This window comes from Tetranychus urticae, chromosome 2, assembly GCF_039701765.1.
Source record: "Tetranychus urticae isolate SD_2017Ah chromosome 2, NJAU_TeUrti_SD_1.0, whole genome shotgun sequence".
Classification (NCBI taxonomy): domain Eukaryota; kingdom Metazoa; phylum Arthropoda; class Arachnida; order Trombidiformes; family Tetranychidae; genus Tetranychus; species Tetranychus urticae.
In genome coordinates this window covers 11,675,789-11,688,492 of record NC_142959.1, presented here as the reverse complement: position 1 = coordinate 11,688,492, position 12,704 = coordinate 11,675,789, and the positions used below count along the sequence as shown (strand labels likewise).

The following is a 12,704-nucleotide window of genomic DNA, read 5'->3' as shown; positions in this document are numbered from 1 at the left end:
TTTTTAAACGTAAAATTAATGAAAAGATATGAATCCTTAAATGGAATGAAATTTTCACGAATGAATTGATTATTTAAGAGGGAAACAAGTTCATAATCATGAAGTGGTGTGAATAAATTAGCAAATGATGAAAAGGTGATGATGAAGATGATGAAGTAGTGGAAGCTGGCAAGATGAAAAATTAACATTAGATGCATTTGTTGGCCGATAATGTAAACTCCCTCTCTTCCAGTTGATCTTACCTTACCTGTTGTTATTCACTTGCCTCCCTAAAATAATGAAAAAAATGATGAGTTTCACTGATAATGATAATAATAGTGAAAAGACTTGAATCAAAAAAAGATGATCATCAAATAGCCACAACAAACCTAGAAACAGGCAAACAGTCAAGTTAACCATTCGTGCAAACCAAATATCTGGTTAAATAAATTGTTCATCATCATTAGTTTTCCGTTAAACATGTAATTGTCATCATCATTATCATCACCTTATTGGCCATCATGAAGATGCCCATTTCATCCTCATCTTTTATACCAATCAACACAAATTGAAATTTTACTTTGTTTTTCCTTCTTCTTTACCTTTGAGCTTTTGAATTTTTAATTCAATTTAACCATTAACCAAGTTTGATTGTTATCAATTTAATTAGAGTAAAAAATGGTAATTGCAACAAATTTTTATTAATAATTAGCTTTCAATTGTGATTGTTAAACAAAGGTAAACCTGTTTTTTTGTTAACTGTGAATCTGTTTACAAGTAATCAACAAAACAAGAAACATAATTGTAAATGAAAGTGCCGTTTAATTTTGTGCAAATTAACAACAATGGGTTCAACCGATATCAACCATTTTAGCCTCAACATTCAATGATAAGTTGCCAAGTTGTTCAATAATTGGTTTTAAAAACAGTTAAATTGAAAGTCGATGAATGAAACAGCTTATTTACACAACAATAGGTCAGTAAAAGAGGAACCAAACCCCGTTACGTCCATCAAAGGCTCTACCATCGCCAAGAGTAGTTACAATTATAATAACAATTGTAATGATAATAATGATAAGAAACAAAATAGCTTATCAACGGAACAAGCTTGCACTGTAAGACCAAGTAAATTGAATGCTTACACCAACAGCAACAACAACAACAACTCCATCAACCTAAGTATACCAGACGTGAGTTTATTACCTCAAGTGACCAGTTGTTTATGTTCATCTTCATCTTCATCCTCATCATTTACCTTTTGTCCTTCATTATCTTCATCTTCTATTTCCAGTATCATCAGTGATCATCCAACACTAAATGAACCCAATCAAGAGCAGCAACCTTTAACCGGTAAAAGCCTTGCTCCTTTCAAGAGACGTTGTTTTTCCGACCTTGGATTAGGATTGTTTAAATGTTACCCAAATGACCAGGATGACCGTGATGGTGATGAAGGTAATGCCAGCCACTGTTATGGACCAAGATTTGGATTAAAGGAAAAAACTGCTCTAATATTGCCTCTACTGATTGGTGTTGATAAAGTGTCGACTCTTACGGAACCCTTTTTATTGACTACTGAAGATATTGCTCGTCGTTCAGTCCAACCACCAACAATGTCTAGATCTTCACATCGAGATCGAAGTCAGCGTAAAACTTTACCCGTGATTGGCAAGAAAATTGGTGATCTCGAGAGTTATGTTAAACCCATTAAAGGATCATCTTCTTTAAATGCTCCGATTGACAGTTTTTCTCGTCCACCATCTTATGAATCTGAATCTTGGGCTGTCCCGGTTCAAACCATGACTCAATCAGATTCAGATGATCAACAAGACTCTAGTGAAAGTGAAAGTTCAAAGGTTGACTTTGGTACAGTTCATCATTCATTGGCAAAGGAAAAGGTTGAACCAACGGATAAAAGTTCAGCAATGGAAACAATGGAATATAAATTTCAACAAACTCGAAGGAAACGTCAACAAGTTAAAAAGTCGAGCCGGTTAACACCAATAGCCACAGGTATGTTTACCATTTACATCATTTTCTTTATCAATATTTTTCTATTTCTGAATTGATTTGCATTCTAAATGAGATAATCATTGAAAAGCATGAAGTTTCAATGTTTCAAGTATTGATAGTCACGCCTATGGCTTTTATTGGTTAACAAAAAACTGGTTTCTTTCCAATCGTTTAATGTTTAATCAATGAAAGTTCAATCATTTTACATTCCTTATTAGAATGCAATGTTAACTGTTAATGATTCACCATTAAATTGAAACAATTGAACAATACAATTTCAGAGAACTTGAGGTTAAAGGCTGAAAAAAAGAATCAAATCAATTCTTCATTTCCAATGAATGGTCAAGAAAGGTTGTGACAAGCTTTACATTTTTTGCTCGAAATGATTCGAAATTTAAAATTCAATTTTTCCCCATGAAATCAGCTTCAAGATTCATGAGATTCAAAGTTGATTTTCAAATGTTTCACCAAATGTTTTACATTCAATTTTTGAGCAAATTTTCCATTTTTGGTAAAAAAGAAAATTGATTTAACCCAAAATTACCCAAATCTTAGCAATGACCCAATGTGCATTAATCAAGTTTGAAAACTAATTACAATCAAATCTTTAATGTTACATAGCTGTAAACGCATGATTAGTAAATTGAGAACAACATTCAACTGTTCAGTTAATGTCTACAAATGTACAGAAGAGTTTAATTTAAACCAAATACGAGTATTAATTGTAATAGTTGGAAATGTTGGGTTCAAATCAGGATTGTTGAGAAAAGTTATCAAGCACAAGTAATAATAATAATAATAATAAAAATAATATGAAATGCTGGAGAAACAAACAAATGAAAAATACTGGAAACCATGAAAATAAAATTGAAACTTAAATATAAAATAATAATTGTTACAACAGGTGAAGGAAAATTGTGATCAAATCTTAATTTGTTGGGCCTTCCTGGTCATGAGTTGCTTGCAACTACAAGCCATTTAACAACAAGCCAAAACAATAACAGTGAAACAATTACAATATGATTTCAAGTTAAACATGCTTATATTAGCTGTTAGCGTGGTTAATACAACCTGATAATGTATTAGTTGCAGTTTACATTAAAATGATGGTGAAAAAAAGTGTTAATGTTAAAGATAACATTCCATTGGAATGCTGATGATGATGTAAAAGTGCGCATTTACAGCTGTAAATTAGTGGGCCATTGTGTTAATAATCATTTCAATTCCTATTACAATCGTGAGTTTACCTTTATTAGGTAGAAAACAAAAAATGAAAGACTTGCATTTTACCATTCACTTCATCATTCATTTGGCGTCTTGATTACCTTCTTTGTTTTTCCAGGTAAAACAAAGTCCATCAATGATCATAATATTAAGGTTGGCCTAATCATGTGTGAATGTTAACACTTTTATTTGTCATCATTTTACCCAATTTTATGTTAATTGTTACATTTCAATCGTTACTTTGGGCTTGTGATTTAAATCATGAATTTTCATGTTTCTTTATTTACATTGTTATTTGTTGCCAATGTAAATTGATGATCATTAAGGAGTGTTGCTTTTTGTCTGATTAATAATGGATGTTGATGGCCTTTGAAATATAATTATCACCTAAATTGTAATTGAAATGAGATGAAATACAATTGGAAATAAAAGAATCACATTTGCATGTTTTCTGGTTTTCTGGTTTTTTTAGGTTTTGGGTTAAATCTTATTGTGACAATTTTGTTTGCCTTTTTGGCTGTTCAAGATTTACCATTGATTTATGCCTCAACCTGTTTTGATTGTTCATCCTTTACCCAGTTTTACTCAATTTTATCTGAAGAGTCATTAGTCTTGATCAGGTTTTACTTTTACAATCAACCATTAAACCAGACAATTTAATGTTAATTGTGCTATTGATACAGATGGTGTTAATAAGGTTGATTGGCAGGCAGGAGTTGCTTGGTGAACAAGGTGAAAAATAGTGAAAAATAAATAAAAATTTATTCCCAATCAAACTAATCAATTGTGAAAACGTGAATATTTCAAGTTGCTATCAATGATTCAAAATAACATCCAAGTCTCATCGCAATCAACTCAAACCATTATGAGTGATTTAGTTTGTGATTAACAACAAAATGGCAAAATTTTAATTTCTTTTTGTTACAATAATGAAAAAGCCATTCAATGATTTAAATTGTGAAAATTTAAACATTTACTTTTGTTGATCAACAATCAATTTGTCCATCAATAGTGCATGGCTGTTGACATTTGTACAATTTTATTAACTTTGACAAAAATTGAGAAAGGTAAAATTGATTGGAAATGTAAACAAGCGACAATTTAATTTTCCCTTTATGATTAATTCATTTTTACTTTGCCATTCAATTTTAGGTCTAAGTGGCTCCAAGGATTCCGAGAGAGCCAAATCAGTGGACAAAGAGACTGGACAAGTTATTCCAAGTAATCCAGGTAAACCTTTTTGTGTTACTTCAATTGATATTCCAGGTAATCTTGCATCTCAATTGTCATCAGTTTTACACTCTTCACCTGGACCTGTTCACTTACGTCAACCAGCACAACCGTCTTTACCCGAACCAAGTAACAACAGTAAATCAACTTACGAACCTTATACAAATTTGGCTTCAACAAGACACAAGTTGACCCGTTTGGGTTCCCGGTCAAGTCCAGGTTCTCAAGTACTTGGTTCAAGCCAGTTTTCCGATGAAGATGATGTTGCAAGTTCAACCCGTGAACCTGATGAGGATGCCAATGATTCTGGGTTTGAATTTTCAGAAACCCTGGCTGGTGGTGCTTCAAGTGTCTCGGCTTCATCGTCTTCATCGCGCACCCGACCAGTCAATGTGAACCCTCGATGGAGGGAAAAACTTCTCTCTATTCAATCGGATGTTTCTTCAACCAGTGACTTGTTGTTGGCTCGATTGACTCCATCAACTGCAGAGCCTTCAAGGATTACCACACCGAGTTCAAGTCTTGCTCTATCTCGTGGTAGTCTGGCAAGTTCAATTAGACCCACTTCATCTGAACTGGAATCGGGTTGGGGAAGTCAAGAGTTGATTGAATCATCTTCAACCGATGATCGGTCTTACCCTAACCCACTTCAAGAAAAGGAATCCTTTGAATCTGATTGTGAGGTTGATCTGGTTGAACCTAGGCAAAGCTTGGAAAATGTGCTTCTTGGAATTGACGAGAATCGAAATATAATTCGCTTTGAAGATATTCAAGAAGCTGATCTGGAAATTGAACCAAGTTCACTGGTTTCATCTTCAGATTTACATTCACCTGAACCTGAAAGATCAACAGCTCGTCCGGATAAACATTCATTAACCAATTTAGTGAACGTTAAACTAAGTGATGCTACAAAATCAAAGGTTGATCAAGGTGGTAATGTTGATATTGATAGATCCAATAATGAGGATGATGATGATGATGATGAAAAAGGGGGTTTATTTATTAATGAGAAGTATGTTGTTCACTGCAGACGATCAAAGGATCGTGATTTAAAGCCAGCTGAGTCAATTGATGAAGGTAAAATAAAAGTCTCAAAGGTTGATGAAAGCCAATCAAAGGAGATTTCAGGCGATATTAATTTATCAGATAGTCAAGGTTGTACCAGCGGTAATCCAAAGATCAATTGGTATGCTCGATCAGTAAATGAGAATGTAAATGTTCGTGGTTTATCAACACGAATAAATAAAAAGGAGGAGAAACCTGGTCAAGAGAAAGATAAGGAAAAAGATGATTTTGTTAAGCGAATTAGTGGAACTAAGGATCAATTTAGTGATGATGATAATGATGATGGTAAGGATGATGATGATGATGATGAAGGTGGAATTGATCAGGCATACCTGAAATCTCCTTCAAAATCCGTTGCGGTGTCAACAGTAAATTTATCTGATTGTACACCTGCAGGTTTACCTGAATATTCATCAATGAATTCTGAGCAAGCAGACAGTAAACTTTTGTCTTCAACTGGGAGTAACAATGCAAATACCAACAAAAATAGTTCTAGTACAACGGCAACAACAACAACAACAACAGTAACAGCAACATCAAGCTCGGCCAACAATAGGCAAACATCAACCTTGAGACCAAGGAGAGGAAGGAGTGGAGGTGGGGAAAGGCGAAGCTCATCTGATCCTTTTGGATGTAACCAAACTTCCCAGTCACTGAGTAAAACTGTTACAGACCACTTGAAATCACGAGGAAGTATAACGGTTCCTTATAGTGGTATAACCATCTCAAGAGGTTTAGCATCGGGTTATTTGAGGCCCTCAGTGGTTAACCTTTATGGTGATTATGAGCCAGAGGAGGGATTAAGAGGTTTAGTCAAGAGGAGTGAGGTCAACAGTAATGAAGATTCAATTTGTACCGTGAAATCGTTTAAGGATAATTGTAGTACTGGATCTAAGTCAACCAAGTGCCAACAACCTAAATCACAATCATCGTCATCTTCATCATTATCATCGTCTTCGTTAATTCCTACACCATCTTTAATTTCATCAACTACTGTGACTACTTCATCTGCATCAACTTCAACTACAACCTCAACCACAACCACTGTCTCAACCATGCGCCTCTCTCGACCTAAACTTGATCCGGATCAGTTGATGAGTGCTCTTCTACCTCATCGAAAAGAAGTGCCCAGTTCATCGACAACTACTCCGCCTCCACCGCCTCCACCTCCACCACCACCACCACTGCCAACGGTTAGGTCAATTGGTTTACCAAGTATTACCATGTTTCCCGTTTCACGGAAAACCCAGACTCGAGAATTGTTTTCTCCTGAAGTTCGCTCCATTGGATTACAGCGAGATTTGAGTGTGGCTCTTCAAGCCATTGGTATCAATACTGATATTGACATGGATTTGATGAATCGCATTCTGGATAAAATATTGGCTCCAAAAGCATCCATAGCTATTCAAACAGATGATATGGTGAAACCAGTTAAAGTGCGTAAATGTCGTGATGCTTCGGTTGGAACGGAAAAATTTTCCCGTGAACGATTCTCTGCTCTGCCTGAGACACGATCAAAATATACACAAACGGAATCATCTTGGCTTAGATCCAAGACGAAAGCCGTCTCTACTGAAGATGATTCACCGTTGCCAGTTACACTTCAGCCTAGTTCACCAGGGGATACTCGTCGGTCTCGAGGTATTGTACGAATTGTTCGTGATCGACCGTACAAATTGAGCTGCGAAGATATTCAAACTGATTTATCCGATCACCATGAAGTTCAAGTTGGTGTAAGTAAATTTACTTCAATTGACTCTGATTATTCTGGTAAAACAAAGACTGGAACTGATGAATCAGGTGATGCTACTCAACAGCAGATTTGGTATCAACCTTGTATTCAACAAAAGCAACAACAATCAACTCAAGTTTCTAGGCCAAGGTCGCCACAGCATTCAATTAAGGCATCAACTAAAACAGCTTCCAGCCAAACAATGAACACAATCTCATCTAACACAATCCAACGACCAACAAAAATAACAGCAACTGCCGATCGAAATAAACAAATTCAAACAGATCCACCAATAGCATCACAGCCAACTACCATTGAGATACCGTATTCAGGTACAGAGACTCGGCCTGTATCTCGAGCCACATCAATCACCACGGATGGCAATTACTCTGATTGTTCATCCAAACAATCGACTCAAGAAACCCAATCCAATTATCTTCCTTCACAAGCTCAGTTAGAGCGTTCGCTCAATCAAAATGATCGTATGCCAACCTTCAACTCGGCACTTATGGAACCAGAAGTTGAAAGGACGAATCAAATTAAACCAAGGACTCCATCGCCATCACATCGACAACAGACGCGATTCAATGCACAATCATCAATACCTTCTTATAGTCCCAACCTTTCTCCTCAACATTATCAACAGCACCAAATGCATCCAAATCAAGTTCCGATGGTATCTCAACCAAACGATAACTTGCTTTATAACCAACCAACTGCTAGACAAAACCAGCCTGGTCCATCAAAAGATCAGCTAATTGGTGAAGCTAGGACCAATAGAGATGATAATAACAGGACAACTGATAATAAAGGAACAACTGATTTAGTTCCTTGTTCACAGTCTGAACGTTTAATGAAAAATTTTGCTCAACAGCTGCAAACTCATTCAAAAGTAATTGTATCTATCAATAAAGAGAGTCAACGTGAAGTTTCGGAAGTTTCCTCAATCACAACAATGGATCGAGATGGTAAACTATCAAGGAAAACTCAAGTCTCAACTAGTCGAAAGATTCCCGTATTTACTGGTTTAAATAGGGGCAATCATTTAGTTGGAGAGGTCGATGATGATCAAGCAAGTCAAAGTACAGTTACACAGCCTGTAATAACATCACCAACATTGTCCAAAGGAACCTTTCCTTCAACACCAGCTTCACCTTTAGGTAAAAAATATTTAGAAACCACATTAAGCGAGTCATCGACACGACCATCATCAGCCTTGGATGCTCATTACATACAATCTGTTTCAACTCATGGAGGATTGGATCAATATCGATCAACTTCATCCAACCTAGAGTCAAACAATTATTACCAAATGCGGTCAATAAATGAAACTGATATGGCAACTAGAATACCTTCACCTGAAGGTCCGCTATCAGTACACCCTTCATCATCAGCACCAATAACAAGGTCCACAGCGGCTTCTAAAACTAGAATAACCGATCCATTGCATATAGTTATTAGTGAACCTGGTCAAGGAGATGACATTTCACTTCCTTCACCTCCTGAATCATCATCTTCATCATCACCTTCACCTCTTCAAATTAGGTATCCTTCGTCATCAGCAAAATTAACAGAAGCAGGTGAAACAACGGCTCATAGTCAACAATCACCAGTCCAGTTAGTTCATGCTCATAATCCTATTGTTAGTCGGAGAAATGTTAAACCTGGTTTGGTTGGTATAACCTGGGAAGAGGCAAGTAGCTCAACCATTTGTAGCGAAATGTCAACTGAGCCCTTTAAGGATCCAAGCGGAACTTTACATCGTCCTAAGGCAGTCTCGGTTTCCAGTGAGACTGTTATTGCTAGCACGGGAAAGGATACTAAAGTTGAAACTCGATCCAGAGCCAGTCGAAAGTATGCCAATAATGCTATAATGGAACCAGATATTAAATCGGAAACTATTTTAACCGATTCTCCTCCTTATCCAGTTGCTCCTTCAAATCGAAATGTTTATCCTAATCAAAATCCACTCCATCCTTGTACATCAACATCATCACCATCATTACCAACCGTTCAAACTGCCAAACCAATGGATACTTTAAACAGTTCACCTTACCAACAATACAGGAATTCAGCATCAGTTTCATCGCCTCCACCACCTACTGGTCATTCCAATCCTCTTTCACCTCAACCTTCATCTGATAGGAAAATGCATGAACCTGAACGCCATCGTCAAAGACACAAATCTTCAAACCACGAAACGGGTAACTCATCATCTGTTGGATTGATTGAAGGAACACCGAGAAAATTAAATCATCATTCTTTGTCAACTACCAATTTATTCAACGAACCTAATTCAATTGTAAATTCACAAAGATCTGACAGGATGATGCATTATCCTCCAGCTCCACCTTCGTACACAACATCACCCGATCCTCGTGATTCTCGGTCTATTGGTTTGGGTTATTTTCAACCAAGTTATACGGAAACACATCTGCCAACCTTTCGTGATGACATGAATCTGCGTAATTTGCGGCAAATTGGTTTATCCAATTCAGATTCTGTTGCTGCTAAAAGTCAAATGTTGATTAGTTCACCTCAGCCTTCAGTTGATTCTGGTTTAAAGGTTGATGGTTCAAGTGTTGATGAATTTGGGTTACGGAGTAACGTTGAGTCTCGTGAATCAGTGGCACCTAATGCTGATTCACGACCGATCTCTAGAGTTGCGCTACAAAACCCTGGAATGGACTCTAAAATGACTGGCCAAAGAACATTGAAAGAGTCAAGAAGAGACGAAACGTCAAGAGTCTTAGCACAATCTGCTCAAGCAACGATTATGCCGAAAGACTCGAAAGAGTATGTAAACAATCAATCACATCAACAACAATATCAAAATCAACAACTAAGGCAACAGCCACAAGCAAAATCACAAGGTGAAACTGAGATCACGACCAGTATAACTAAAACAACGATTCCCGAAGAAACTGAACCAGACGGAATTGGTGGTTTAAAGGTTAAAAGGCCTGCCATGTCTCGTTTAGTACTTGAACAAATGTTACAATCAGGTGATCGAAGTAAAGGTGTTTCAATGGGAAACCATAGCGGTGGTGACACAGGCAAAGGGAATCAAAGTAATCCTCCAATTGGTGGTGATGGTTGCACCATTTCATCATCCGTAACCCTTGAGTCACCTTATAGGTATCAAAATAAAATGGCATCGATGAAAGATTTAACCTATTCACAGAGAAAAGCCAATGAAAATGAAAGAGAAGGCGAAAGGGAAGGTGAAGAGGAATCAGTTAAAGGTGGAAATGTATCCAGAATGAAATCAGCCACATCCATGGATTCAATACCAAAGAAGAGATCAAAATCTTGTCATAGTTACACATTTGGCGGGTCAACACCAGGAATTGGCTCCAATGAATCTAATCGAGCTGGTGGCGGTGGTGGTGAAGTGGTAACAACAAGTAAATTTGAGAGGCACAAAAGTCCACAAGATGGTAGAGGACGTGAAGAGACTACTTGGGAATACTCGATGGAATGTAACTGTGTAAATGGTGTTAATACGTCGCTTCGGTGAGCAACTATACAAAAATGATTACAAACAAAACACAAAGACAAAAATATGCATCAAATTCCCTTCCTTAAAACCAGCCAAATATCCGCATGAAAACTTATCAACAATCACAAATTTAATTATAATGAAACAAAATAATCAACTTTCTTTTGGTTTACCTCAACCTTGCTGTCACCCACAGTTAACCCAAAATACCAGTCTAAATTTCCTTGGTTACCCTTTTACTCACTTTTGTCAATCACATTGTTAACCATTTTGTCTCGCCTTTTTGTTTATAATTTAATCCTTTTATTTGCTCAAACAACTAAAATGTTCTTCTTTTATATTTTTCTCTCTTTTTTTCTCTCACCATCATAATTATCATCATCTTCATCACCAGAACAAGCGTTAAACATAAGCGAACCTATTTACCCTTTGCTTGTACTATGTACGAATCATCTGTTTAAATGATGAACCACCTACTTGAACGGCTCAAAATTACCAGTAAATACTGTGAGGACTCATTACCATCATCTTGAAATCATCATTATCTTCTTCTTCATGGATTTTATACATTAACATACATTCAATTCTTGAACCTTTCCCAAATTTTTTATAATCAATTTCCAATTTTTCATTTTATCCATTGTTTTGTTTTATTACATTTTAATATTTCTGTCAATCTTTAATTCTTAATGTTTACACCTTTGTTTTCCTTGTTTATTCCATATTTGAAATTACAAACCTTTATTTTGTTATTAATACCATCAACAGTATACGCTTTTGGTTGTAACAATCAACTACATAAAAAATACTAACCAACTGTTTAAATTATAATGGTGTTACTTGAATAAACAAAAGTGAAATCATCATTACTATTAGTTCAACATCATGACAAAAGTCAGTATTGAATGTCTATCAAACTTGGAGCCTCTTTGAGTCTGGATTATTGCTTAACTCATAACCATTAGTTAATTAGCTGCTATTAATTAGTAAACAAATTAATGATAATCCAACAAATGTTGCTATTTATCACTTCTTTTATATCAATAGTAAACAGATCAAGACAGACAAGTCTTGTAAGTCGCTACAATATTGTAAGGTGGCTTTTAGTAAAGCTTTTTGCTTACCTCATAGATCTTTTGGAGTAAAACGTTTATATTCTGAGGTAAACCCAATTTAACATTGATTTACAGCTGAAATTTATACAAAAAGTGCTATTGAAAGGAAAATGCATTTCCTGTAAATCAAATGTCAGACGCTTTTGATTGATACCTTCAATGTTAAGGATATGACGCCAATCAAATGTATTTTTTGTATTACCTAAATTTGAAACATTTGAACCTAGCAAACAAATTTTCAATAACTCGAACTCACAAAGATCGTTTGGAATGTAATCATTGAACTAATTTTGGTCATTATTGTAAACTCGTCATATTTTAATCAAGAGGCCATAAGTCTAAAGCTTTACTTACTCAATCAACAATAAACAAAGTATCTCTTTAGAAAGCTTAAGATCCAATGTATTTCCAATTTGACAACAGCTACAGATTTCAATTCTGATAAAATGAGCAAACACTCTATAAAGTCATTCTTATTTCATCGTATTTTGGTCAACATCTGTAAATTCATGTCCATCTAGCTCTACGGAAGTTTCAGTTGGTTTCAATTGATTGAAAGTCATCACCTGGACTTGTTGAACCATTGGTAATCGTCCGCAGAGGATTTTCAAGTTTCGAGGTTTTGAGTTGGAAAAAATCTCGAGAATCAAATTTTGTTAACTAAATCATGTTAATTTGAAGTTTATCTCAAGTAACCTTCAACATTGATCTAAATTAGTTAATTTCTTGTATCTTAATCCAGAATGATTGCAAAGATTTTGTTTTTTAATAAAGAAATTGCGTTTTAATTTGATCTTTCTTTCATTTAATCTGATTATTATAATTGACAACTTTAGATGGGGATTTA

At 35.7% G+C, this 12,704-nt stretch overlaps 1 protein-coding gene across 2 annotated transcripts; it reads left to right on the top strand.

The window, feature by feature from the left end:
* The first annotated feature begins 319 nt into the window (after positions 1-319).
* On the top strand, positions 320-11,623 carry LOC107359754 (uncharacterized). Of its 2 annotated transcripts, none has more exons than XM_089267990.1 (3): positions 320-1,989; positions 4,366-10,756; positions 11,137-11,623. In XM_089267990.1, exons 1-3 carry the CDS (start codon positions 924-926, stop codon positions 11,201-11,203), a joined length of 7,524 nt encoding a protein of 2,507 aa, XP_089124116.1. In that variant the 5' UTR covers positions 320-923; the 3' UTR covers positions 11,204-11,623. The 2 variants fall into 2 exon arrangements, with proteins under 2 accessions (XP_089124116.1, XP_089124117.1); XM_089267991.1 differs by lacking the exon at positions 320-1,989 and adding an exon at positions 4,147-4,280.
* The last annotated feature ends 1,081 nt before the right edge of the window (positions 11,624-12,704 follow it).

Excerpts from the sequence above, each read along its gene's own strand:
- LOC107359754 (XM_089267990.1), top strand. The coding sequence starts at position 924 with ATGAATGAAACAGCTTATTTACACAACAATAGGTCAGTAAAAGAGGAA. Across the intron at positions 1,990-4,365 it reads GTTAACACCAATAGCCACAG|GTCTAAGTGGCTCCAAGGAT; the intron begins GTATGTTTACCA and ends ATTCAATTTTAG. Across the intron at positions 10,757-11,136 it reads GGTGTTAATACGTCGCTTCG|AACAAGCGTTAAACATAAGC; the intron begins GTGAGCAACTAT and ends CTTCATCACCAG.